At 40.2% G+C, this 21,661-nt stretch overlaps 1 protein-coding gene across 1 annotated transcript in view; it reads left to right on the top strand.

The window, feature by feature from the left end:
- The window catches only part of col16a1 (collagen, type XVI, alpha 1), a 72,735-nt gene extending 51,668 nt beyond the window's left edge, over positions 1 to 21,067 (top strand). Inside the window, exons 21-70 of the mRNA XM_055225207.1 lie at positions 658 to 693; positions 970 to 1,005; positions 2,645 to 2,767; positions 3,076 to 3,120; positions 3,391 to 3,426; positions 3,513 to 3,566; positions 3,828 to 3,878; positions 3,951 to 4,067; positions 4,492 to 4,527; positions 4,669 to 4,776; positions 4,861 to 4,983; positions 5,068 to 5,121; positions 5,211 to 5,252; positions 5,524 to 5,559; positions 5,643 to 5,687; positions 5,752 to 5,811; positions 6,552 to 6,605; positions 6,946 to 6,972; positions 9,610 to 9,666; positions 10,122 to 10,166; positions 10,253 to 10,324; positions 11,034 to 11,087; positions 12,222 to 12,269; positions 12,391 to 12,483; positions 12,913 to 12,951; positions 13,032 to 13,103; positions 13,173 to 13,217; positions 14,110 to 14,154; positions 15,213 to 15,266; positions 15,350 to 15,403; positions 15,494 to 15,547; positions 15,623 to 15,667; positions 15,754 to 15,807; positions 15,877 to 15,912; positions 15,992 to 16,054; positions 16,185 to 16,256; positions 16,344 to 16,397; positions 16,522 to 16,566; positions 16,711 to 16,755; positions 16,897 to 16,950; positions 17,061 to 17,114; positions 17,206 to 17,256; positions 17,402 to 17,491; positions 17,592 to 17,627; positions 17,737 to 17,781; positions 18,739 to 18,933; positions 19,117 to 19,180; positions 19,248 to 19,424; positions 19,502 to 19,579; positions 20,381 to 21,067. Coding sequence (XP_055081182.1) covers positions 658 to 693; positions 970 to 1,005; positions 2,645 to 2,767; positions 3,076 to 3,120; positions 3,391 to 3,426; positions 3,513 to 3,566; positions 3,828 to 3,878; positions 3,951 to 4,067; positions 4,492 to 4,527; positions 4,669 to 4,776; positions 4,861 to 4,983; positions 5,068 to 5,121; positions 5,211 to 5,252; positions 5,524 to 5,559; positions 5,643 to 5,687; positions 5,752 to 5,811; positions 6,552 to 6,605; positions 6,946 to 6,972; positions 9,610 to 9,666; positions 10,122 to 10,166; positions 10,253 to 10,324; positions 11,034 to 11,087; positions 12,222 to 12,269; positions 12,391 to 12,483; positions 12,913 to 12,951; positions 13,032 to 13,103; positions 13,173 to 13,217; positions 14,110 to 14,154; positions 15,213 to 15,266; positions 15,350 to 15,403; positions 15,494 to 15,547; positions 15,623 to 15,667; positions 15,754 to 15,807; positions 15,877 to 15,912; positions 15,992 to 16,054; positions 16,185 to 16,256; positions 16,344 to 16,397; positions 16,522 to 16,566; positions 16,711 to 16,755; positions 16,897 to 16,950; positions 17,061 to 17,114; positions 17,206 to 17,256; positions 17,402 to 17,491; positions 17,592 to 17,627; positions 17,737 to 17,781; positions 18,739 to 18,933; positions 19,117 to 19,180; positions 19,248 to 19,424; positions 19,502 to 19,579; positions 20,381 to 20,574 — 3,267 coding nt within the window. The 3' untranslated portion in view covers positions 20,575 to 21,067. The remainder of the gene's footprint in view (positions 1 to 657; positions 694 to 969; positions 1,006 to 2,644; positions 2,768 to 3,075; positions 3,121 to 3,390; positions 3,427 to 3,512; positions 3,567 to 3,827; positions 3,879 to 3,950; positions 4,068 to 4,491; positions 4,528 to 4,668; positions 4,777 to 4,860; positions 4,984 to 5,067; positions 5,122 to 5,210; positions 5,253 to 5,523; positions 5,560 to 5,642; positions 5,688 to 5,751; positions 5,812 to 6,551; positions 6,606 to 6,945; positions 6,973 to 9,609; positions 9,667 to 10,121; positions 10,167 to 10,252; positions 10,325 to 11,033; positions 11,088 to 12,221; positions 12,270 to 12,390; positions 12,484 to 12,912; positions 12,952 to 13,031; positions 13,104 to 13,172; positions 13,218 to 14,109; positions 14,155 to 15,212; positions 15,267 to 15,349; positions 15,404 to 15,493; positions 15,548 to 15,622; positions 15,668 to 15,753; positions 15,808 to 15,876; positions 15,913 to 15,991; positions 16,055 to 16,184; positions 16,257 to 16,343; positions 16,398 to 16,521; positions 16,567 to 16,710; positions 16,756 to 16,896; positions 16,951 to 17,060; positions 17,115 to 17,205; positions 17,257 to 17,401; positions 17,492 to 17,591; positions 17,628 to 17,736; positions 17,782 to 18,738; positions 18,934 to 19,116; positions 19,181 to 19,247; positions 19,425 to 19,501; positions 19,580 to 20,380) is intronic.
- The last annotated feature ends 594 nt before the right edge of the window (positions 21,068 to 21,661 follow it).

Genomic DNA, 21,661 nt, shown 5'->3' with positions numbered 1-21,661 from the left:
TTTTTATTTAGTTTTTTATTTTATTTTATGTTATTTAGTTTTTTAATTTAATTTAATTTTTTTATTATTATTTATTTATTCATTCATTCATTTATTTATTGCTTATGCCATTTCATTTCCTTGCCATCAGTTTGAAGACTCCAATCCAATCGTAACATAGCAAGTCTCTCTTTTGAAATCTAACCTTGATCTCATTTCCATTCAGCGTCTGTGGCCATTTTCTGTACTTCTCTCTACACGCACTGCCTTTCATTTCTATATATATTCTTCCGGGTACTCTTCTGCACAAGTCCACTTATGTCGCTACTGCTGTTGAAAGCGTATTCTTAGATCCAGCGGTTATTTAGTTAATGTAACCCCAACATGTCTCACAAACCGCATCCCCGCCGCTCTGATTTCTGCACTTCTCTCCTTAGCGCACCAACCGAAGTGATTTGTGGAGAGCGGTATAAATCTGGAGTCTTATGAGATTCTCCGTGCAACGATTTCCAATAGTGCCAGCATCCATCTGTCATACCTGGTTAGGGGCGGATGGCGGATGGAGAGGGTGGGGTTGCAAAGTGGGCTCGGGTGCCATTTTAACTTCCAACTAAGTCTTTGTAATTCTTCACCCATTCTCCTTTTGGCTCATTTTTTTTTTTCCTTCACGTTTAACAGGGGCCTCAAGGAAAGGACGGCAAAGCGGGACAAAAGGTGTGTGAGTTTCAATCGTTCATTTCCAGTACGTTTATATTCTGTGGAAGCGTGACTGGCATCTCCCGCACCCTCCTGCATCCTTATACATGCAAATATGCAAACATCAGCAGCAGAGCAGAAGATGCAGGCAGAGTAGATGAATTATAACTAACCCTCCTCCCCAAAAAATGCCACGTAACATCCAATGGACCATTTAAACTTGTATTTATGCATCACGAGAGCTTGGACGAAGTAGTAAGCAAGTAAAGTAAACGTTTTGTGTTGATTTTTCAGGGAGAACCGGGATCTGAAGGTGTCAAAGGTGAAAAGGTGAGATACTGTCGTTACACAAAACTAAATATTAGAGCTACACAGTACGTAAACAAATATCGGTATCACAGTATTGGCTGATGCAATAATCGAAAGAGAATGAAAATATATCAGAACAACAAGGTTTTCCATTTTTACAAAAGTGTATTGTTTTCGGAATGGACAAAAAGGCAGATTTTTTTTTCTTTTTTTTTTAAAGGGCCCATATTACACTATTCTCTTAATGTTCTAATGTTGTTTCCTCGTCACAAACAGACCCGGAGTTGTGTTTTTTTGTTTCATTCACACACGTTTAACAGACAAATCCTGCATATTTAGGCTGAGTTCTTCGCTCAAACTGAAAACACTCTGTTCCACCTTGTGATGTCATCATGTGGTGACACAGGAAGTGCTCCACTGTGTTTTTAAACTCCGTACAGCCTTGCGTCATTTCATCACTTCAATAATTTCAGTTCTGTAATTCCCAGTCTCTACAAAACTAAAGGTAAAATGTAGTTGTTAACTTGGAAACTACCACTTCATGACATCACAAGGTGGAACAGAGCATTTTGAGCTTTGGAGATGGAGACAGACTAATAATAAAGTGTTACTCAAACATGTGTGAATGACACAAAATACAACTCCAGGTCTGTTTTTGAGGAGGTAACAACATTATAACTTGTCTTAAAACTCACAAGAGTCAATTTTAAGCTCTTTAAGCTCATTAAATTTGGATTGCTCTTGGGTTTGTCTTTCTAAATGTTTTATGTTTATTTATTTTTTGTATTTTGACCCAGTTTAACTAGTAAAGAAGGTGTGTGCATTTTTTTAAATTTTATTTTATTAACTGAACTTGTGCCAAAAAGTATTTTAAAATATCACAATACAAAACATATCGATTATCGCATATTTTACTCATATCGTGTAACTCTATCAGAATCAGAATCAGAAGACTTTTATTGCCATTGTCAGTGAACACAACTCGCAAACTAGGAACTTTCGTCTGTGATAAAGTGCAACATAAAACACTGAATAATAATAGTAATAAAAAAGTAGAAATATAGCTATTATAAGAACAAATAAAGGCATTAAGTTAAAAAAGATATTCTTAAAAATGAAATAGGTAGATATATACAACAGCGTCAGAACAACAGTGCAAACATGAAGGTGACTGGTGTTATAAAGTGTCCAGTATAGATTATAGTATCTTAGTACAGATATTCTAAAGCAGGGGTGTCAAACACATTTTCACTGAGGGCCACATCAGCAAAGTGGCTGCTCTCAAAGGGCCAAACATAAAATAAAGCTAACTCATTTTGTAACTGTTTCTGTATTTATTACTTATTCAAGTTACAAATATTGCATATGCATTTGCCAAGATGTAAAAATATGTCTGTGTAGCTGTATCTCCTCATAAATTGAGATTTTAATCTATCATACCTTTTAATTTACCCTGTCGAGGGCCACGTAAAAGGATGTGGAGGGCCACATTTGGCTCGCGGGCCTTGAGTTTGACACGTGTCCTAAAGCATCAGTTGGTACAGACATTATAAAGTGTCTACTAAATACCTCTTAAATATCACTGCAAAGCAAAACTCTTGATCATTTGAACGTTCAATTTTGCGGTAATGATTTCTTTTTGCTCTGTCCTTGGTTACAGGGTGATTCGTGTTCCCCTTGCCCCACTCTTGGTCAGGTGCCAGCTAACCTGCTCCCTGGAGTCCTGAGCCAAACTCTGAAAGGAGAGAAAGGTGAACCGGGGACAGGCCAGAAAGGCGAGCAAGTAAGTCAGAACGCTTTAGGTTTAAATTAGAGTTGATGTCGTTTCACGGCAGAATTCTGGACCCAACGCTCACAAACAGCTCCAAGGTGAAAACAAAAACAAACAGTGTTATCTTGTTCGAGTGTAAAGACGTTGTTCTTGTGGTAAGAGATATAAAACATAGGATGCTCAGAATTGATGGATAATTGTTTTGCTTGACGCTAAAGTCTATTCCTGATTTTGTTTACTTGTTTGTGGTTGCGTGCATGTGTGGGCAGTGATAAGACGCCTCATTAAAGTGATGCATCGTCCGCTCTTGTGCTCCGCAGGGGGACGCCGGTGCTGTGGGCTTACCGGGGCCTCGTGGAGAAAAGGTATGTTCAGGAGCAGGCGACCCCATTAACGCAGTGTTTAAGCTTTCAGAGGGTGAACTCACTACATAGGCTACAACAAAATGAGGCTCTTAGCGGAGTTAAAATAATGATCAACGCATAAGAGCGCCCGTTTGAGAGATAAAGATGCGAGATGTGAGGGTTCACTCAGTGGGATAGTTAGTAAAAAACGCTCGGATAGCAAAGTTTCTCTTAAATTTTACTAGTTTGAAAATAAATGTTTAATCTCCCATCTGATGAACTTGTCTACAGGGCCCCGCTGGCAGCAAAGGAGCTGATGGAAAGCCGGTGAGTGCAAAGTTACTGTGGCAGGAAGTGAAAACATAATGGAACGCGGTGAAATAATTGTGTCATGTGTTGTGGCCGTACATCAGGGGAAGCCTGGACCACGAGGGCAAGGTGGGAAAGATGGACCAAAAGGACCAAAGGTATGAATTATTAATGAATGATGGGGTTTAGGGCCAGGTGATCTCATCTCTGGGATAATATGCTATTTTCTCGATACTGCCATAGAATAATTCAGTTCTTTTGTGTTTACTGCAGCTATGTTCAAACTTACATGGATTAAGATCAAATCAAAATCAGATCTAAATGACTTATTGGAGGGGTTATTGTTCCTAATGTGATGGTGCTTAATCTACATTTTATTTTTCACAGATATGTTGTTGTTGTTGTTGTTGTTTCCATAGGGAGATTCAGGACTCCCAGGGGTTGGTCTTCCTGGTACTAAAGGAGAAAAAGTACGTTCAGTAATTTGTATTATATTTTTGCCAGGGTTTTTATGAGCACATCTAAAATGCTGTTTGTCCCAGGGCGAGTGTGGTGTGTGCCAGCCATTAGAGGCGGGTGGTGAGCCCCCCAAAATCAAGCTTCCCCCAGGGCCTCCTGGGCCTCCCGGACCTCCAGGCCTGGGAGCCGATGGCAAACAGGTGACTTGTTCATTTTTATTTTTATTTTTATTTTTGTTTATTCATATTGACACTTTTGAATTACTTAGTCTCAGAATAAAGGGAGGACAGAATCTTTACTGAGTCTTGTTTCGGGGCAAAACATCCCACGTACAGAGAAATTGCCCTTGTGAATGAGCCATGCTTTAGTTTATTGGGCAAATAGAATGTAAAGTGGCTCCTCTGACCACAGAAGTGCTGGTAGGTATTATAAATCTCTGTAGGATCCTGTCATCCCTCCCAATTACATGCTTTATGCTTATACGGTTAGTTTTATGTCAACAATTATTTTAGGCTAAATAGACAGCGGCTTGTGTTTCAAGATGACTGCCTCTGCATATTAAGTATGTATATACTGTACGTGCATCCGCATGCATTAGGGTTCACCTTTTATGTGTTTACACAGGGCCCACCGGGTGCTACAGGCGCTAAAGGAGAAAAGGTACATTTTTCCTCTGTACTATGTTCTTGCAGTGTCAGAATTGGTTGTAACACAGACTAGATACCAGAAAATCCCCAGCATGCATTATGCATTTGAAACAACAGTGAAGCTTTTGTAATGTGAATAGTTTTGTGTCACTAGGGAGAAACAGGAGAACAGGGGGATAAAGGACTAGATGGTGCCGCTGGAGTCCCAGGTTTGCCTGGAGAGCCAGGACAAGATGGACAAAGAGGCTTTAAAGGAGAGAAGGTGTAGTGTTTTACTCCTTATTATAATATAGCAAATATTGTTTTGAATATTTTCAGTCATGGTCGCTGGACTTACTGTTTCTAGGGTGAGGCTTGCACCAGCTGCCCTTCGGTGGGAGCTACAGGAGGTGAGGGTGTATCCGTCCCGGGTCCCAAAGGGGAGAGAGGTGAGCCTGGTCCTCCAGGACAAGGCAAACCAGGCAAACACGTAAGAGAATTATGTATGAGGTTATTATAACAACATTTTTCTTCTAAGACATTCGCTCATATTCATCTGCCGTGTTATTCCCAGGGGTTACCTGGTCCAGCAGGTGTTCAGGGCACCCCTGGAACTAAAGGAGCCAAGGTATAAAAGGTCATAGTGTTACTTTTGGAGAGGATTTTAAGTATGTGTATTAATAACAGTTTTCAGTATGGTTCTGTTTGTTTCCACAGGGAGAACCTGGTCTTGCTGCAGTTGGTCTTCCGGGGCCTCAGGTACAACATATGTCCCCTGGGAGCTACTTTAAAAGAATCACACAATAACTGTACCCACACACTAAAGCCTTTGTAAAAATGTTCTCTGCAAGCAACAATGTGTGAACAGCAACAGCAGATGCACTTTGTTTTATAAGCAAAAGGCCAAAACCCATTTTCTTTACTTTCAGAATATGTAAATGTAAAATCATCATCACTAAGACAGATTTAAAGTTCTCTGGTTGACGGGTTCACTCACATGGGAGACTCTCATTGTTGCTCTGTGTTCTAGGGAGAGGAAGGGCCAAGAGGGCTGCCTGGACCTGTTGTAAGTTTCACTATTTCCAAACAATCTCTTCTGTGCCGTATAATTATGTTGACTTATGTTGACATTAATTCATTTGTTGAAAGGGACTCAAAGGAGAACAAGGTTTTCCTGGTATTTTGGGACAAAAGGTACTACTTAAAAATATACTTGTACTTAATTTTCAGATGAAATTATATGTACCTTTACTAACAGGGAGCCAAAGGAGATGCCGGACCTCCTGGGCCAGAGGGACCTGCAGTAGAGGGACGTCCGGTGAGATGCTCTTCAAACTTTTTTGCAGCATTAAAATAATACACATGTCCTTTTTGACCTTGTTAGAGTAAAATTTGCTGTGTTAATTTCGTGGTGTTATGCCTTTAGTGAGTGTGTGTTACTTTAGGGACACGTGCCAAGTGCTTCAAGTTGGCACAGTGGCAAAATGGCACTTTCCTCATAGCGAGAAGGTTCTGGGTTCGATTCACGAGCCGGGAGAGGTCTTTCTGTGTGGAGTTTGCACGTTTTTTGCAACCGTTTAATGAATCAGTTACTCTTTGGCCTGTAATGATAACACATTTTGAAGCACGGTAGATCGCTAAAGAAATAAACAGCGATAAATGATAGTATTGAAACTACTAACGCCACTGACACAAGAATAATAAAACAGGTTAATGCCCTGTAAATCATTTTTAAATAGGCAATATCACTCAAAAGGCTCCAGCTGCAGCAATAATTAGCCCTAGAAGCAATTTATTCATCTCTCTACAGCTCAAATCTTATTGTAGTACAACAAAAATACCCCAAATTCCCATGCTTTTACGAAGAATATGTCCAAAATATGCAGTATTATTCCAGTTTTCATATATTCAACGATGAGTGGATGTGGTAATTACGGCGACAGGCCTCGTCACTCTACCTCTATGATATCGACCCCTGAAAACTCCTTGTTAATTGCACTAAAACTGTTTACACACACAAACTTTTACATGATATTCCATTGTTGTGTTTAACCATAGGGCAAAGATGGAAAACCAGGCCTTAATGGGTTGCCAGGAGCAGAAGGAACACCGGTAAGTTTGTTGTTCTCCCTTCTGTTTCTCAAAGGTGACACTAATTGGAGTTGCTTCTCTGTGCTTCTGCATAAGCCATTTGAGGAGATGTAAGGGGGATTTAAGTAGCAAACAAGAGCGAATGCCTCTGTGTTAACACCTTCAATTTTCTTTGAGCTTCTTTGGGAATTGTCCTTGATTTAGGCATCATTTGTAACCAAGTATGCGGCTGTCTGCTCTCATCTCATCTGCTGTCCCCTCATCTCCTCCCAGCTCAGCGCCCCACGAGCTTTCTTCTGGAACAACAAATATGGAGTAACTAAATGTTTCTCTATGCGTATGTGTCTTCTCTCTCTTGCAGGGGCGAGATGGAGCTAAGGGGGACAAGGTAAGTCTAGCATTTTGTTTGGATGACGGGATCCGGAGGGGTTTGAGTAGAAAGGAAGGAAACAGATGGTAATCACACGAGATAGTTTAGCGCCCCCTTGCACATACATATGCAGCTGAATTGAACATAGACGCGCACAAGGAGGCCTCGGGGCACGGGTGGAGCAGCAGCGGAGGTGACAAGTGCGGTGCAGCTTTAAGAGGAAGAGAGGTGTGCGACGATAAATTACTAGAGTCACCGTCCACAGCAGGGGCGGTGCCAGAGGGGGGGCTTGAGGGGGGCCCTAGCTTCTCCTAGAATGGCCTGTGCTTCTCTCAAAGATTTTTGCCCCATTTTCAGAGCACAGGTAATCTCTACAAAAAAAGTTCAAATGGTAACCACAGATTCTTCAAAATGAGACTACGATTAAAAAAAAGCAATTCCTTATTAGGTTGTATAAATCGCTAGTTGTTATTATTATTATTTATTTATTTATTTATTTATTTATTTATTTATTTATTTATTTATTTATTTATTTATTTATTTATTTATTTATTTATTTGTTTGTTTATTTGTTTATTTGTTTGTTTGAACAGATTAATGAACACAAGAAGCCAGTATACTTAAGTACAACACAGTAAACATGCATCATCTATAGTGGCAATTTGATTTTAACTTTTCTATAGAGACATATTTGCATGTTTGGGTAAATATGAATATATGGTGCGTGTAAAATATAATTATCTTGAATGAGTGGCCAAACTGACTGAAATAATGCGAACTGTGCAATGAATGGAATGCGCATTGAGTGGAATGTGCAATTATGGGAACTGTGTGTAGTTTTTATTTTGGTTCTTTCGTGACTCCAGCTCTTGGGACAACGGATGGAAATTAGCATTTGGCTATAATCTGGTGTGTTTACATTCATGTTGTATCATGTTTGGTCATTAGCATGCACTGTCGCAAATAAATAAATAAATAAATAAAAAACATAAAAACATAAAAACATAAAAAATAAATAAAATAAAAACATAAAAAATAAATAAAATAAAAACATAAAAAATAAAATTAAATAAATGTATCCAGTACTCTTAATGCACATTTCACATATTTTCTTTTTTCTTATTTAAGCTCAAAAAGAAGCGAGAAGAAAACTTGAATCCCACCCCTGTCTTTCATTAATCCCCCCCGTTTTCCATTAACTACATTTATACTTGTTTAAAACAGCGACACAAACATGTGGGTGGCTACGCTCCACTGTTAAAAGTCTCTGTATTTACACGTTAAATGAGCTTCCAGATTAAAGCCCCCACGTCGCTCCTCCAACCAAACGTGTCCAGCACCGCCCCTGGTCCACAGCGTGGGTGAGACAGAGAGGCAGAGGTGACAAAATGGCAGAGGCAGCACTGCAGGGGAAAGCACAGAGAGATTTAGACTGAAAAATGTTTCAAAATGCAGAATATATGAAAATCAACACATCTGCCTCTTTAAATCATACTCCAGCAAGCAGCAGGTGAAGAAAAAACAGAAATAATACTGTGCTTTTTATAGACTGCACTAGCCCTGAAACGATAACACATTTTGAAGCTCGCTATATAGCTACAGAGAAATATTACAATAAACGATAATATTAAAACAACTTTATGCCACTGATTAGGATTAAAATAAAGCAAAATAATCGCAGCAAAGCCTTTTTTAAATAGACAGGATCATTAAAAAAACTAAGCTAAAACAACAAAAATCTTCCCATTTCTGCAAAGAAACTGTACGCACGATAAATATATATTGTATTATTGTTTCAGCTTTCATACACTGAACGATAAGTCGATATAGTAATTACCATGACAGTCCTGGACAACACTGTATTAAACTCTTCCACTGTTACTTCTTGAAACAAAAACAATTGTACTTGAACCTGGCCAAAAATGACAAACTACAAACTTTGAAAAATAATTCTGTTCTTCGGCTTCACCTCTGTCCATCTCATAACAGGAAAACAGAGGCGTCGCCAGATATTCTTGGATGAAGGAGCTTTGGGGCTGCTGAATTCTTCACTGTGGCTCACTTAATATTTCAGTTTAAGGCCTTTTATGGATACTGACATGTTTACTTCACTACTTTTAGTTTAAATGCAGTTATTCCCTGTTATCCCCCTGTCTCATTTTGAAGACATTTCATTTTTTTAGAGATTGGATGTTCTATGAAAATGGGGCAAAAACCTTCGTGAGGGCATTGGTAATTCTAGGGAAGAGGTCGTCCAGGTGTGATCCATAGTAAAAGAAAAATTCAAATCCGTCAAGTGGACAAAAAGTTGTTCGAGTGAAGACGTTTCACTGCGATGTTTCCTCATCCAAGCAGAATATTTCTTTTACCGTTCTATGTTAGACTAGTGCCCCCTGGCGCCGCCTCTGCAGGAAAATAAACCAACAGAGATCGAATACACAATTAAAAACTTGATTATCAATATCACAAAATCACATCGTAACCCTATTTATCCTTAATACCTTAATCAGTCAGTTAAAGCATTAATATATCTTGCATGTGTTTTGTAAACTAAAAGAGCTTGAAGCAGATTACAGGGAGCTGGGCTATGTTTAAAGTAGAATGAAGATTCACTTGCGTCTTATCCTTCTGTAACCGCTTTGATGTATATTTTAGGGTGAACCTGGAGAGTGCAACTGCATAATCCCCTCATACCCGGCTGTGGGCGGACCAGTGAGTATACGCGCCGCAGTACTGAAATACTAACACAGTGTGAATGTACTGATGTAACCTCAACATTTAATCTGTGCTAGAAGAAGTGCTCAGTTCTGTTAGTTAAGTAAAAGTACAGAAAAAATACTCAAGTAAAAGTAAAAGTATCACATAAAAATAGTAAATATTAAAGTATTAAAGTACCTGTTTAAAAATATGCTTAAATAGTGAAAAGTAAACATATTTTGTGCATATTTTAAAGTCTTATGAAGCTTCAAATATATTGATTTTTATTTTTTTTTGAAGATTTGTGCAGAATTTTGTTCATCACTTAATGTGCACTACTTCCCTCGTACCAGGGTCACTTCTGAAAGCAATGATAAGACATACATTACCAGTCTGCTTCCTCCCTCAGCATCTGTCTGCTGATAAATCTACTCTTATTCTGCCCTGATTCAACTGTGCTTGCCTTCCAGGGAGCTCCAGGAACTGCAATAAACATGTGGCAAGCTGGCCCTGAGGTGGGTCCTGTCAGCAGCTCTATAACTTAGGCTTAAGTGCTGTTAGCTCACAAACTCATGGTGTAAACATACAACACTATTTGTAGGGGCCTCCTGGACCCCCTGGCCCTCCAGGACCCCCAGGGCCTCAAGGAGTCACAGGAATCCAAGGTCCCCAGGTAAAAAGAATGTCACTTAATTAGCTTACTCCCTTGTTCAATTCAGCAGCCGCTCAATGAACTGAATTGAACTACAAGCTACTGATAAACCTGCTTGGGCACAAATGGGACGAGAAAGGCTTTAACATGCTTTGCATCATGATTAGGACATGTGCCATAAACCATGCATGTGGGTGATTAGCCACATGGCTAATTATGACCCTCAGACTGTCAAAGGACCCAGTCCAAGTAAAAGACCCTGGCAACGGAATGAGGGGGATGTCAACAGAAGCTTTCGACATACTTGCATAAGGACACATGCATGTAGGGCATTACGCACTGTCATGTGTATTTAGGTGTGAAAATACTAACAAAGCTGTAGTCAGGCTTCGCTCATGGGTCATCTGAGCAGGCTGGGCAATGTCCTAGACATAAACAGTTATTTGAAGGTGTGCCTCTGAATGATCTCACCCTCATCGATATTATATTGTGTACGTTTCAAAACAATCACGTACACCTTCAAATAAAGTGTTGCTATGTTCTGCTTGAAGAGTCAAAGGTGGCAGAGACCTAGAGTAGTGCTCATGACTGGAACAAGTGGTGGTGTCACTGTCCATCCTGTAATAAGGCAGAGCATGTGACCCTTTGACTCTGCCTGTAACGCCGGTGGAGATGGGAGTGGTCAGCCTTTAACAGGCAACATCTACCTCAACCACTGCATTCTTTTTAGGGTATCCCTGGAAACGACGGGATACCGGGGAATCCGGGTTCGCCTGGAAAGATCGTAAGTAAAATTGGAGAAAACAGAAAGGTCTCAAGCTTGATAAAGCAATAAATAATAAGTAAAAATACCTCCCACATACCAAGAATTTAACTTTATAAAAACATAGCAATGTTTTTTATGAGTCATTTTCAAGTATGTTTCTTTTTCAGTCAAAACGAAGTGGGAAAACATTTGACATACACATATTAAACCAGTTGAAAGAAAACACTTGTTTATGCCGACCCCTGTTGCTATGGAAACAAAGATGCAAAACAGAGACCGTATACGGAGTGTAGTGAAGAAACATGTTTACCATTGAGCCAGAGGTGTTAGGCCAAATGCCAAACTCGCTCCACACAACCTGCTGTGACATGTACTTCACCGTTTACTCAGTCCTATGGGCCGACATGTTGTTTGTATATTTATTTGTATATCTCATAATAAGCCCATCAATGTTTTCAAAAAGCATAAATTGGTATAATTAAAGTCTAGACACTGTGGAAATGAACAGTACACAACAACATAATTATAGAGAATCTTCACCTACACAAAGCAGTTAATGCACTGGACCAGTGTTGATAGCACTCAGTACACAATATATGGTGGAGCATTAAACAGCACCTCTCTAATGGCTTCTCTTTGAACAATGTCAGATGGGTTTGTAATGACTTTGAAACCAGGCCAGGTGCTATTGATGGACTCTTTTAGGAGATAGGTCCTGGAGCCTTGTTAGGGAGTGAGCAATTTCATTTATTTTAGACCATATGTCTATAAATTGTCTTTACTGGGACATTGTAATGGAGCTGCGGGATGATTATTTGCAGTGTAGCGAACTTTTAAGTTAAAAACCTTCAAATGCAGGTCTCATATGTTGCAGTCTTAGGTTCCAGTATAAACTACTGACAGCTGCAGATGTCTGTGTTGTTTAATAATTGTATTGTCTCATCAGGAATAAGAAAATGCCAAGTTTAAGTTACTTTATAATTATGGTCTAAAAATAACTTCAGATCAAAGTATTGCAGAAAACAGATGGACCTAATGTATATTTTACATGATAATCATTTGAATGATTTGATCATGTTTGAGTGACATTACCAATGTACCAATGTTATTTGTGTGTTAGAAGATTAATTATACAAGTGTTTCTTTGTCTAGATCCATGTTCCTAACCATCAGCCGCCTCAAGACTCCACAGGCACAGATGTAAGTTCAAGAAGCTCAGTTATTACAGAGACACTTGAGCTGTGCCAGTTTTTGTTCTAAAAACTGTTGATCAGTTTGTTTATGCATGTTCACATGAGGCTGTGTTGGGGGCTGTTTCCAGGGCTTGCCGGGGGTCCCAGGTATGGCAGGTGCCAAAGGAGAGAAAGGAGATCAGGGCAAGCCTGGTGTAACTCCACTGGACAGCTGTGACAGGGTACGATCGGGCACAAATGGCAAATATTAGAGTTATTCTTATGTAGACAACAAATCATTTCATATTTTTATTTTTATGCAAAATGCCCAGTTGTCATTTTGCTGAGGTTGTGCATGCTGCAGGTTCTGTACAGATGTGCAGATACACGTTGGTTTTCTCTGTTTAAAGTGAAACATATTACACTGATTTGGTATATGCTCAATGAGTGATGCATTATGTTGGATGCACTTGATGGAAATGTTATTCCTAAGCCTGGAAAAAAGAGACAACAGCATGAGAAGAGTAAGTGCTTGGAATATTTAACTGTGTGATCCGTGCAATAATCTGTATGTTTCACTTTTGAATTGAACTAGTGATTGTATCTGTTGACTGTACTGATTGTTAGATTCAGTGATTTTATCAGAATAATTTCCAAACTCCTCTTTGCAGTGTTTGGAGAAACTGCAGAAGATGCAGGCGACGCAAGCGGTCAGATCATTACTACAAATCTCTTTCAGTTATACTGAAGACAATTAAATATACTGATTCTCCCTCGCTGTTCCTTACAGAATGACCAGTCCTACATGGGACCCCCCGGAGTCCCAGGAGTGCCTGGATCCCCGGGACTGAAAGGGGAGCCGGTGAGTGTTTCAGTGTTTATTTGGCTGCCAAAAATCAAGACTAATACCTATTTATTTGTCTGTCCACAGGGTCTGCCAGGAGACAGAGGGTCTGCTGGGATACCAGGAAACATGGTGAGGCTTCTGATTTAGATCAAATAGTTTATGTCAAAGATGGATTTGTGCAGACACAGTGCAGGAATGCCACATAGTCTATATAGTGTATATAGTACAGTAAATATGAAATAAAGTTGCTTCAAAAGTCAAAATGCCTGAACCCACAGAGCAGCAAAGCAGTTAAATAAAGCTCTAAAGTAAACCAAAGTCAACCATTTTAACACCATCCATTAAACGGAGCCAAACACGTCACTGTTCACCCTGTCTCTACTGTAACACCACTTTATTTTCCCATTTAAATCCTTTTATATTAAAATAACTGCCAAGAGTAAAGTCTTTGTGAGGATCTGAGGCTTTAATGTTTATAACTGTCTGTTCTTTAGGGAGTGAAAATACTTGATCCTACATGACTTTGAGTGCACTTTAGTCCTTTTGAGATTATGATATTCAGTGTGATGGGGAGACTGTGGACCCTTCATGCACAGACGTCTGTCAAACATAGAAACAAGCTGTCACATAATCATAATTATATTTTTACTCTTTATTGTACATTTAAATATGAAATGTAAATGTTTGTTCAGATGAGGCACAACATTTTTACCCCCTACTGAAAATCTGTATCTTTGTTGCTTTGCACTTTATGTGGCGTTCCAGTTTTTAATATATGTTAGCGAACTATCCCTGCTGAGGTGACAAGTTCAGTTGTTGATAGCGAGTCATCGAATATAAAAAGATCGTCACTGACAAACTTGTAGTAATTTTAGTAATTTTCCATCTTCAACAGATCGTGAACTTATTGCCATTTGCAAACTAAAATACACTGAAGAGACTGAATCCATGTTATTCTCATGTTATGCCTGTGTTTTTTTTACACACTACACACTGATTCTCCTGTATTGTCTTTCCGTAGGGACCCCCTGGTTTCCCCGGTCCTCAAGGTCCATCTGGTTCACCTGTAAGTTTGTAATGAACCTCTCCTATCGGCACACTCGCCTCCTAGTTTCCTCTGCTTCTTATTGATAGTGTTTTTTAGATGAGGAAATGATTCTATGGTGTTTCTCTGCTGTAGCTCAATTATGCCCCTGTCCAAGTGATGGAGAGGGGAGCGGCTCTGCAGACAGCCCACCCCCCTCCTCCTCTTGATTTATTGTTTTAGTAAAATTGAGATGCTAAATGACTGAGCACTGTGAAAACCATTTGGATCATAGTCGACGTGTGCAACAGGCTCGGCTTTTTGCTGTGAGCACCTGTGGCACAAACACTTAAATGTGAGCGTTCTGCTAAATATATCACCCACGGTTTAGACGGTGATGTAATTGTGCCGTAATATCAACTGCTTTATGATTTAAATACTTACATTTCATTTGCAAAAACGAATAAGTGCCATAAAAAAGAACAATCAGCTCGCCTTCAAACGTATGCTTTACATAGCCACGACCAAATCTGTTTTTGTGCAGTAAATATCAAACTGTCAAATCCACAGAACCTGATATTGCTGGTACTCACAAAATAAATAATGAATAAATAAATACACTTTTCAAAACAGACATGTGTTTTTGCAGATGAAATCTCCAGTAGGTTTAGTTCACATGTCATGATTCCAGATGCAGGGCGGGGGTTTATATGGTGTTGTCTAGTTGACCATAGTCCACAGATCTGTCATTAACCACAGAGCACAGACCTGTCCTCAGCTCTAAACTCGTTTTACCAGATACTGGGGTGATAAACAACAGAAGGAAAGACACAATACTGTACCATTTTTAGCAGTATTTCAGGTTTATGATACAACTCCTCATGCTCTGTAACTCGCTGGAGAAGATCCTCATGAGATGTTGGGAACTCTGGTGAAATCCAGTTTAATTAATGTGCAGTGCAGCTGAAGGAGACGTGCTCCTGATCATTCATGTGGTATTGACGACCATGTCCTTGTTTTAATCACAAATGCACAGTTTCTTCAGCATTTGAAATCCATATTCCCTCACATTTTCCCTCCACTCTATGTTTTATTTCCAGGGTCAGAGGGGTGAGCAAGGGTCACCCGGACTCCCAGGACTCAAAGGAGAGCAGGTTTGTACTGCACGTGCTGAAGAATAAATGTAAAATGACCCTGTATTAAATATATGATAATATTATATTTTCTGTATATTAAGGGCCCTTCGGGAACCCCTGGATATCCAGGAACCATGGGACCACCAGGGATGCCTGTAAAGTCTCTCCTACTTAATAAAGACTGTGGGTAACAAAGCAAAGTGTTTTACAGCTAATCCTGTTTGTTCATGTGTTTGATTCCATAGGGACTTAAAGGTGAACGTGGAAGTCCAGGAAGTGCAGGGAGCAATGGAGAAGCAGTAAGAACATCACTACTGGAAGAAGCATGTGTGGAAGGTTCTAGCTATAACACTATAAACTGTTTGTCTTTTTAGGGTGCTCCAGGCAGCCCAGGGTTCCCTGGACCTGCCGGGCCCCCGGTGAGTGTGAAACTAAAGACATATGTCATAATGAAGTAAAGACACGTACAAATATACATCTAACTTTTGTTTTTGTGTTTTTGTAGGGCAGTAAAGGAGATACAGGACCAGCTGGACTTGTTGGTCCCAAAGGAGACCAGGTCAGTATGAAAAACATCAATTCTTAATCTTAATCTCATCCTGGCTGACAAATAATCTATTGTTTATAGGGATTCCAGGGACCACCAGGATTCCCAGGACCCCCTGTATGTGCACTGAAACAATATAAATGATTATAAAACATCATTATTATAACCCTCTAGCATGTTGTGTGTTGTGTTTTAGGGCGCACCAGGACCAGCTGGAAAATCTGGAAGAGAAGGTTCTCCAGGTCTCAAAGGTGAAAAGGTGAGACTTTTTGGTCATATATTGCTATGTATCAGCATTCACTAGAAGTCTATATAACAGTTTATTTAGATTGAGCCATCAACCATTCCCCCTTTGCCCACACTGAACAGGCCGTATATTATTTTTACAGGGAAATGACGGCCTCCAAGGATCACAAGGGGCTTCTGGACCCCCAGGCTCACCTGGCTCTCCAGGGTTAATGGTACAAGCATCTTTAGTCTCTAAGGTTCTTTTATTAAATAAAAATATAAACCCCATGAACTCACTGGAGCTGTGTATTTACTGAAAGGGCCCCCCTGGTCTTGAAGGTGCTGATGGAAAAGTTGGAAAACCAGGGCTACGTGTAAGTTGTTTGTGTTCATCTGCATGAGGTCACTATGGCCTAATATATAAAAGTCCATACATAAAGTACATAAAAGTAAAAAATTCAAGTATGTTACTTTATTTGAGTTGCCTTTTATTGTTAGGGTGAACCAGGTCCTGCAGGCCCAGTGGGACCACGGGGAATCCCAGTGAGTATCCTCATAAACTCTTACCTTCATAAACGTGTGTGCATGTTCAACCCAAGAGCAGAGCTGCTGTGCTTCTCTTGGACATCTTGGTTTTCTAATATTTTGGTAAAGCACTAATTGTATTTGTGTGGTGTCACTCCTCAGGGTTTCAAGGGAAAAACTGGTCATGTGGGCTTCCCCGGAGCAAAGGTTGGCTCCTAGTCTTTGTTTATTTATGTATTTATTTATATTTATTAATTTAGTTATTTTTATTTTAACCTTATGCCGTCTGATTTCATTTACATGTGACTTTCCTAACATTGAATTATAATTATGTGTTCATTTGTTCAGGGTGAAATTGGCCCTTCAGGTCCTCCTGGTCCACCAGGTCGACCGGGTCATGAGGTGAGGACTCAGACAGTAGAAGAAGTGCACATACATTTTACACTATATGCTGCTTGTACTATATGCAAACTCAGAGAATGAATCTAAATGTCAAGTTGTGACCTTTTCAGGGTGACCCTGGTACTCCAGGTCTACAGGGCCGACCAGGACCTCCTGGACACGCTGTAAGTTGGTGTTATTTCTTATTTAAATCTCATTATTCTGCTTTAAATGTCAGCCCAGTGTTGACAAGATTGACTTCACTTCTATTATCAGGGTTCCACAGGCCCAGCTGGGCCCCCTGGTCCCCCCGGTCCAAGTGGAGTGGTATGTTTTTTGGCAGCAGGCCCCCCCTGCTTTTTTCAAACTTCAGACATGTATCTTTGTTTTGTATATTTTTGCAAATGCCTTAAATAATATTAAAAGAGATATTATTCCATTTTTAAAATATAATTTAAATTTTCATCTCCAGGGCACCAAAGGAGACAAGGGTCAGGCTGGTGACATAGGGTTACCTGGCATGGTGGGACCTCCAGGACCTCCTGGACATCCAGGCCCAATGGTCAGTGACCTGTTCTGAGCCATCTCAAGTCAAACAAACAGTGGTTTGATATCCTGTTTAAGCGACCTTGTCATAAGTCTGAATTCTGTGTTGTATTTAGGGCGACCCGGGGAGCGATGGTGCCGCTGGTAAAGATGTGAGTAATGGAACATTTGCACCCATTAGACTCAGACAGCTGTATTGATCTGGTCCTCTGTACATCCTTCATGTCTTTGATAAATGTGAGCTTGTTTGGCTTCTGACAGGGAGCAGCGGGCACACCCGGGGACACTGGACAGCCGGGTCAAAAGGTAGTGCACACTCAGCATGCTTCAGAGTAATTCATGACTATACAGCCTCTCCTCTACCCCCAGAATCCTTATACACCCTTGTGCTTCTTTTAGAGACTCAGGTTCAACCACTGTGCTGGACATAGTTGCCACTTTTTCTGTCCATTCAGCACTGGTCATTATACAGTCAATGCACTAAATAATTTCATTATCCCTGGACAATCCAAAGACAGTCACATTCTCTTTTCACCTCACTTCACCCTGGTCACCCTCGCTAACATTCTGTAGGTAGCTCCTGTTGGGTGTGTGTGCAGTGTGCAAAGGCTTTGGAGACTTTACAGTGATAAAGTTATTCTCTGCCTCTAGGATAATGCTATTAAGCATGAGGGGAGATGCTAGATGAGGCTATTTGTCACACTGACAGGATGCCATTGTCAGGGCTTTAGCTGCACAGAAGAAGAGAAGAGAGACAGAAGATGAGGATGGACTCCTCTATTCTTCTCTCGCTTCCCCATTTCAAGAGCCAGTTCTCTGTCTGTGACATGTAAACATTAGACGTCCATTATGGCTGCTTTGTTCTCCATAAATCACTGTTGCTAATGCAGTGCATTTTGGAGACAATTTTTTCAAGGGACAAAAAGCTTTCACTCCTGCAGAGGAATTCAAATCAAATTAAACTTAATTTTACTGACACACTGAATCAAAAAGCCACATGAATAAAAGTCAGAACTGTGTATAGTAATTTAAAGATATGTCATATATTTAATCATATCCATCTATGAAGAAACAGTGAGTGATCTAATCAGCTGACACTGAAGTGTGTCAATTAAAGTCATTATCACAAGTCAGATTTGACCATGTCCAGGAAACACGACTCAGGACAGGACAGGACAGCGGGCTCACACATTTCTTCATACACTGTTTACTACTGTCAGTGAGACTGCACTATATGTAGTGGTACTTCTTTTTTTTGCACAGGGTGAAGCGGGGTCCCCTGGTCAGAGAGGGCCACCAGGTGAAAGAGGCAGACCAGGGCCTCCTGGAGGTGGGGGGTACCACGGCAAAGACGCACAGCCCATGGTGGGGCCAGCGGGGCCCAGGGGTGAGAGAGGAAGCCCTGGCACAGAGGGTCTCCCCGGACCACCTGGATCACCAGGAATACCAGGAAATGATGTAAGCTACAAACAACTTTACATTCTGTGTTACCCTGGTGTCACTGTGTAACATTTAAAAACTGTTTTAGATTTATGTAAAAATACACTGTTCCAGTGGCAGCTCCAGCTGCTCATGTAAATCATGGATATTTGAATTAACTTCACTGGTTAATGTTGGCTCTTGTAACTTCTTTATCTAAAGGCTGTGGTGAACTATGACGAAATCAAGAACTTCATACGGCAGCAAGTCATTAAGATATTTGATGGTGAGGGAGTTTTTACTCTATTGTTATTGTTGTATGTTAAATTGGCTCTAAATGTGTCCCTCTTCAGAGAGAATGGCCTACTACATGTCCCGAATGCAGATGCCAGTAGAAATGGTGGCTTCTCCAGGGCGCCCCGGGCCTCCAGGTAAAGATGGGATCCCTGGCAGTCCGGGGGCCCCTGGATCCCCCGGCATGCCCGGACACATCGGCAGACAGGGCCGGCCCGGTGGACCAGGACCAGCTGGTGAGCATCATTCACAAATACTGTTCTTTAATGTTGGAACATATTTCTGATCTGTCCTATGTCCTATATGTCTTAAGGACCACGAGGACCACCAGGAGAAAAAGGAGATAAAGGAATTGGTGAAATGGGAGATGTAGGACCTCCTGGTTCACCAGGTAAAAAAACAAGCAAAATAATATTAATATTATGAATATAGTCCTTTGGTTGATTAATCAGTGAATGGTGTTGACTTCATGTTTGTTGACAACAAATGTATTATATATATATATATATATATATATATATATATATACACACATATATATATACACACATATACACACATACATATACAGGACAAACAGAGGAGAAAGCATGAAGCCAGTTAGCTTGAGTTTTGGGAGTGACTGAACAATTAAATCTGGCTCTTCACTTATGCAGATGTTTTATTTACTCTATATATAGATTTGTGCGAGATCCTGAAAAGTTTGAGAGCTTTAGCCCCACCCCCTTTTAGTCGATTAATCAGTGCACAGAGCCTGCCATTAGTTAACCACAAATGTCTTTTGTCAGCTGCAGCCGTAGGTAAATGTAAACATGTATGTACTTGTTTTAGTTTGTCTTCTGACCTTGGCTGGTCATATTTCTTTGTAACAGATTTGAACCATGGACATGAGTAACTCTGCAGTCACATTGTTTATTATGCTTGACATGCATTTGCAACTTGCACCTGATGCTTGAGTTTTCTGCCAGCTTTGAGTTGGATTTCATAATAACAAACGCTTGTGCTGATTGCCACTAGGATTAGCATAGCTTTCTCATCCTACAGCTCTCTGCTGATAACAGACGAGCTATATTTAATCATGGAGTTTGTTTTTTTTAAACATTTCTTAACTGAGAAACTTTTTGAGACAATTCATCAACCATTTTAAACAAGAAGCATTTTTACCTTTTATCTGTTCATCTTGTCTTCTCAGGTATTCCAGGACCTCCAGGTTATGGAAAGATGGGACCTCCAGGACCTGTAGGCCAACAGGGCGTTCCTGGGATCCCAGGACCTCCCGGATCACCTGGTTCAAAGGGAAAAGATGGCCGCTGTAATCCAGGGGACTGTATGAGCCATCAAGTAGAGTACAGTCCTAAAGGTCCACCTGTGAAGGGCCCCTGGTAGAGTCAAGGACAGAGGGATCCAAAAGGACTGATGCAAAGAGCTGGAAGGACAAAAACAAGCTACACATCCTGGATTATTATCATTAAATCACTCATCAATATTAAAATAAAGCAGCTACTGTCAAGCACCCAACTCAAGGGCCACACTGGAACAAAGGCCTTTTGTTAAGTGGCAGTGTATTCTTACTATGAACGTTCACACAGCTGTGTTTTTACCAGTGTCACCTATTATTTCACTTGTGCTTAGTACTGTGCACTAGGCCTTTACTGTATGTTACACCTGCCATTCATTTCTGTGACATCCATATTACTTAGAAATTGTAAATGTTGTGGTACATTTTGATGGTACAAAATCAGATCATTTTGTATATATTTTATGTATATATTTGTGTTATGGCTATTTTTTACTTTTGTAATATTTGACAAAAGACAAATGCCAAAAAATCATCGGAAATGCCCCACCCCCCCAAATAAATCAGTTTGTTAGTTGGCAAGTTATTTATGAGAAATGATTTATTTGTGTTTGACCAATTTGATCTTTTTGCTACTTAACATCAAGCGTTAAATGGAAACTGTAAATGTGAAACATCCTGTTCAAATAATATAAAGAATAGTAGTTTCTTAAAGCCATCTGTCACTTTGAAGAGAAAAACACTATAATTAAGGCTATTCACTGTGCACGCAACACCCGGCTCTGACGTTTAGCCTCAGCCATCTTACACAATGATAATGAGAGTAGTTTTCAATAGAAACACCACCACATGTTACTGCCATTTCAATCATCATCTGGTTCATACCATCTGGAAATGTCTTTACACACAAAGAGCTATACGTTATCCTTTACGCAAATAAAATGTTGCTAAATGCTGTGAGCCACGGCGACAGAAGTCATCAATACGTCCATGGAGGACGCTTGGTAAAGTTTCAAATCTTATTATTCAAGACGTAGGAAATTAAACTGCAATTATACGTTAACCAAGATCTTACCCATAGGAGGACAAAAATGAGAATGTAAGCTAATATTAACACTGCAGAAGAGACATACACACCACCAGGGCTACATGAACCACAGAAAACTCTGGTGTATG

This window comes from Periophthalmus magnuspinnatus, chromosome 11, assembly GCF_009829125.3.
Source record: "Periophthalmus magnuspinnatus isolate fPerMag1 chromosome 11, fPerMag1.2.pri, whole genome shotgun sequence".
NCBI lineage: Eukaryota > Metazoa > Chordata > Actinopteri > Gobiiformes > Gobiidae > Periophthalmus > Periophthalmus magnuspinnatus.
This window is presented reverse-complemented; position numbering and strand designations above follow the sequence as displayed.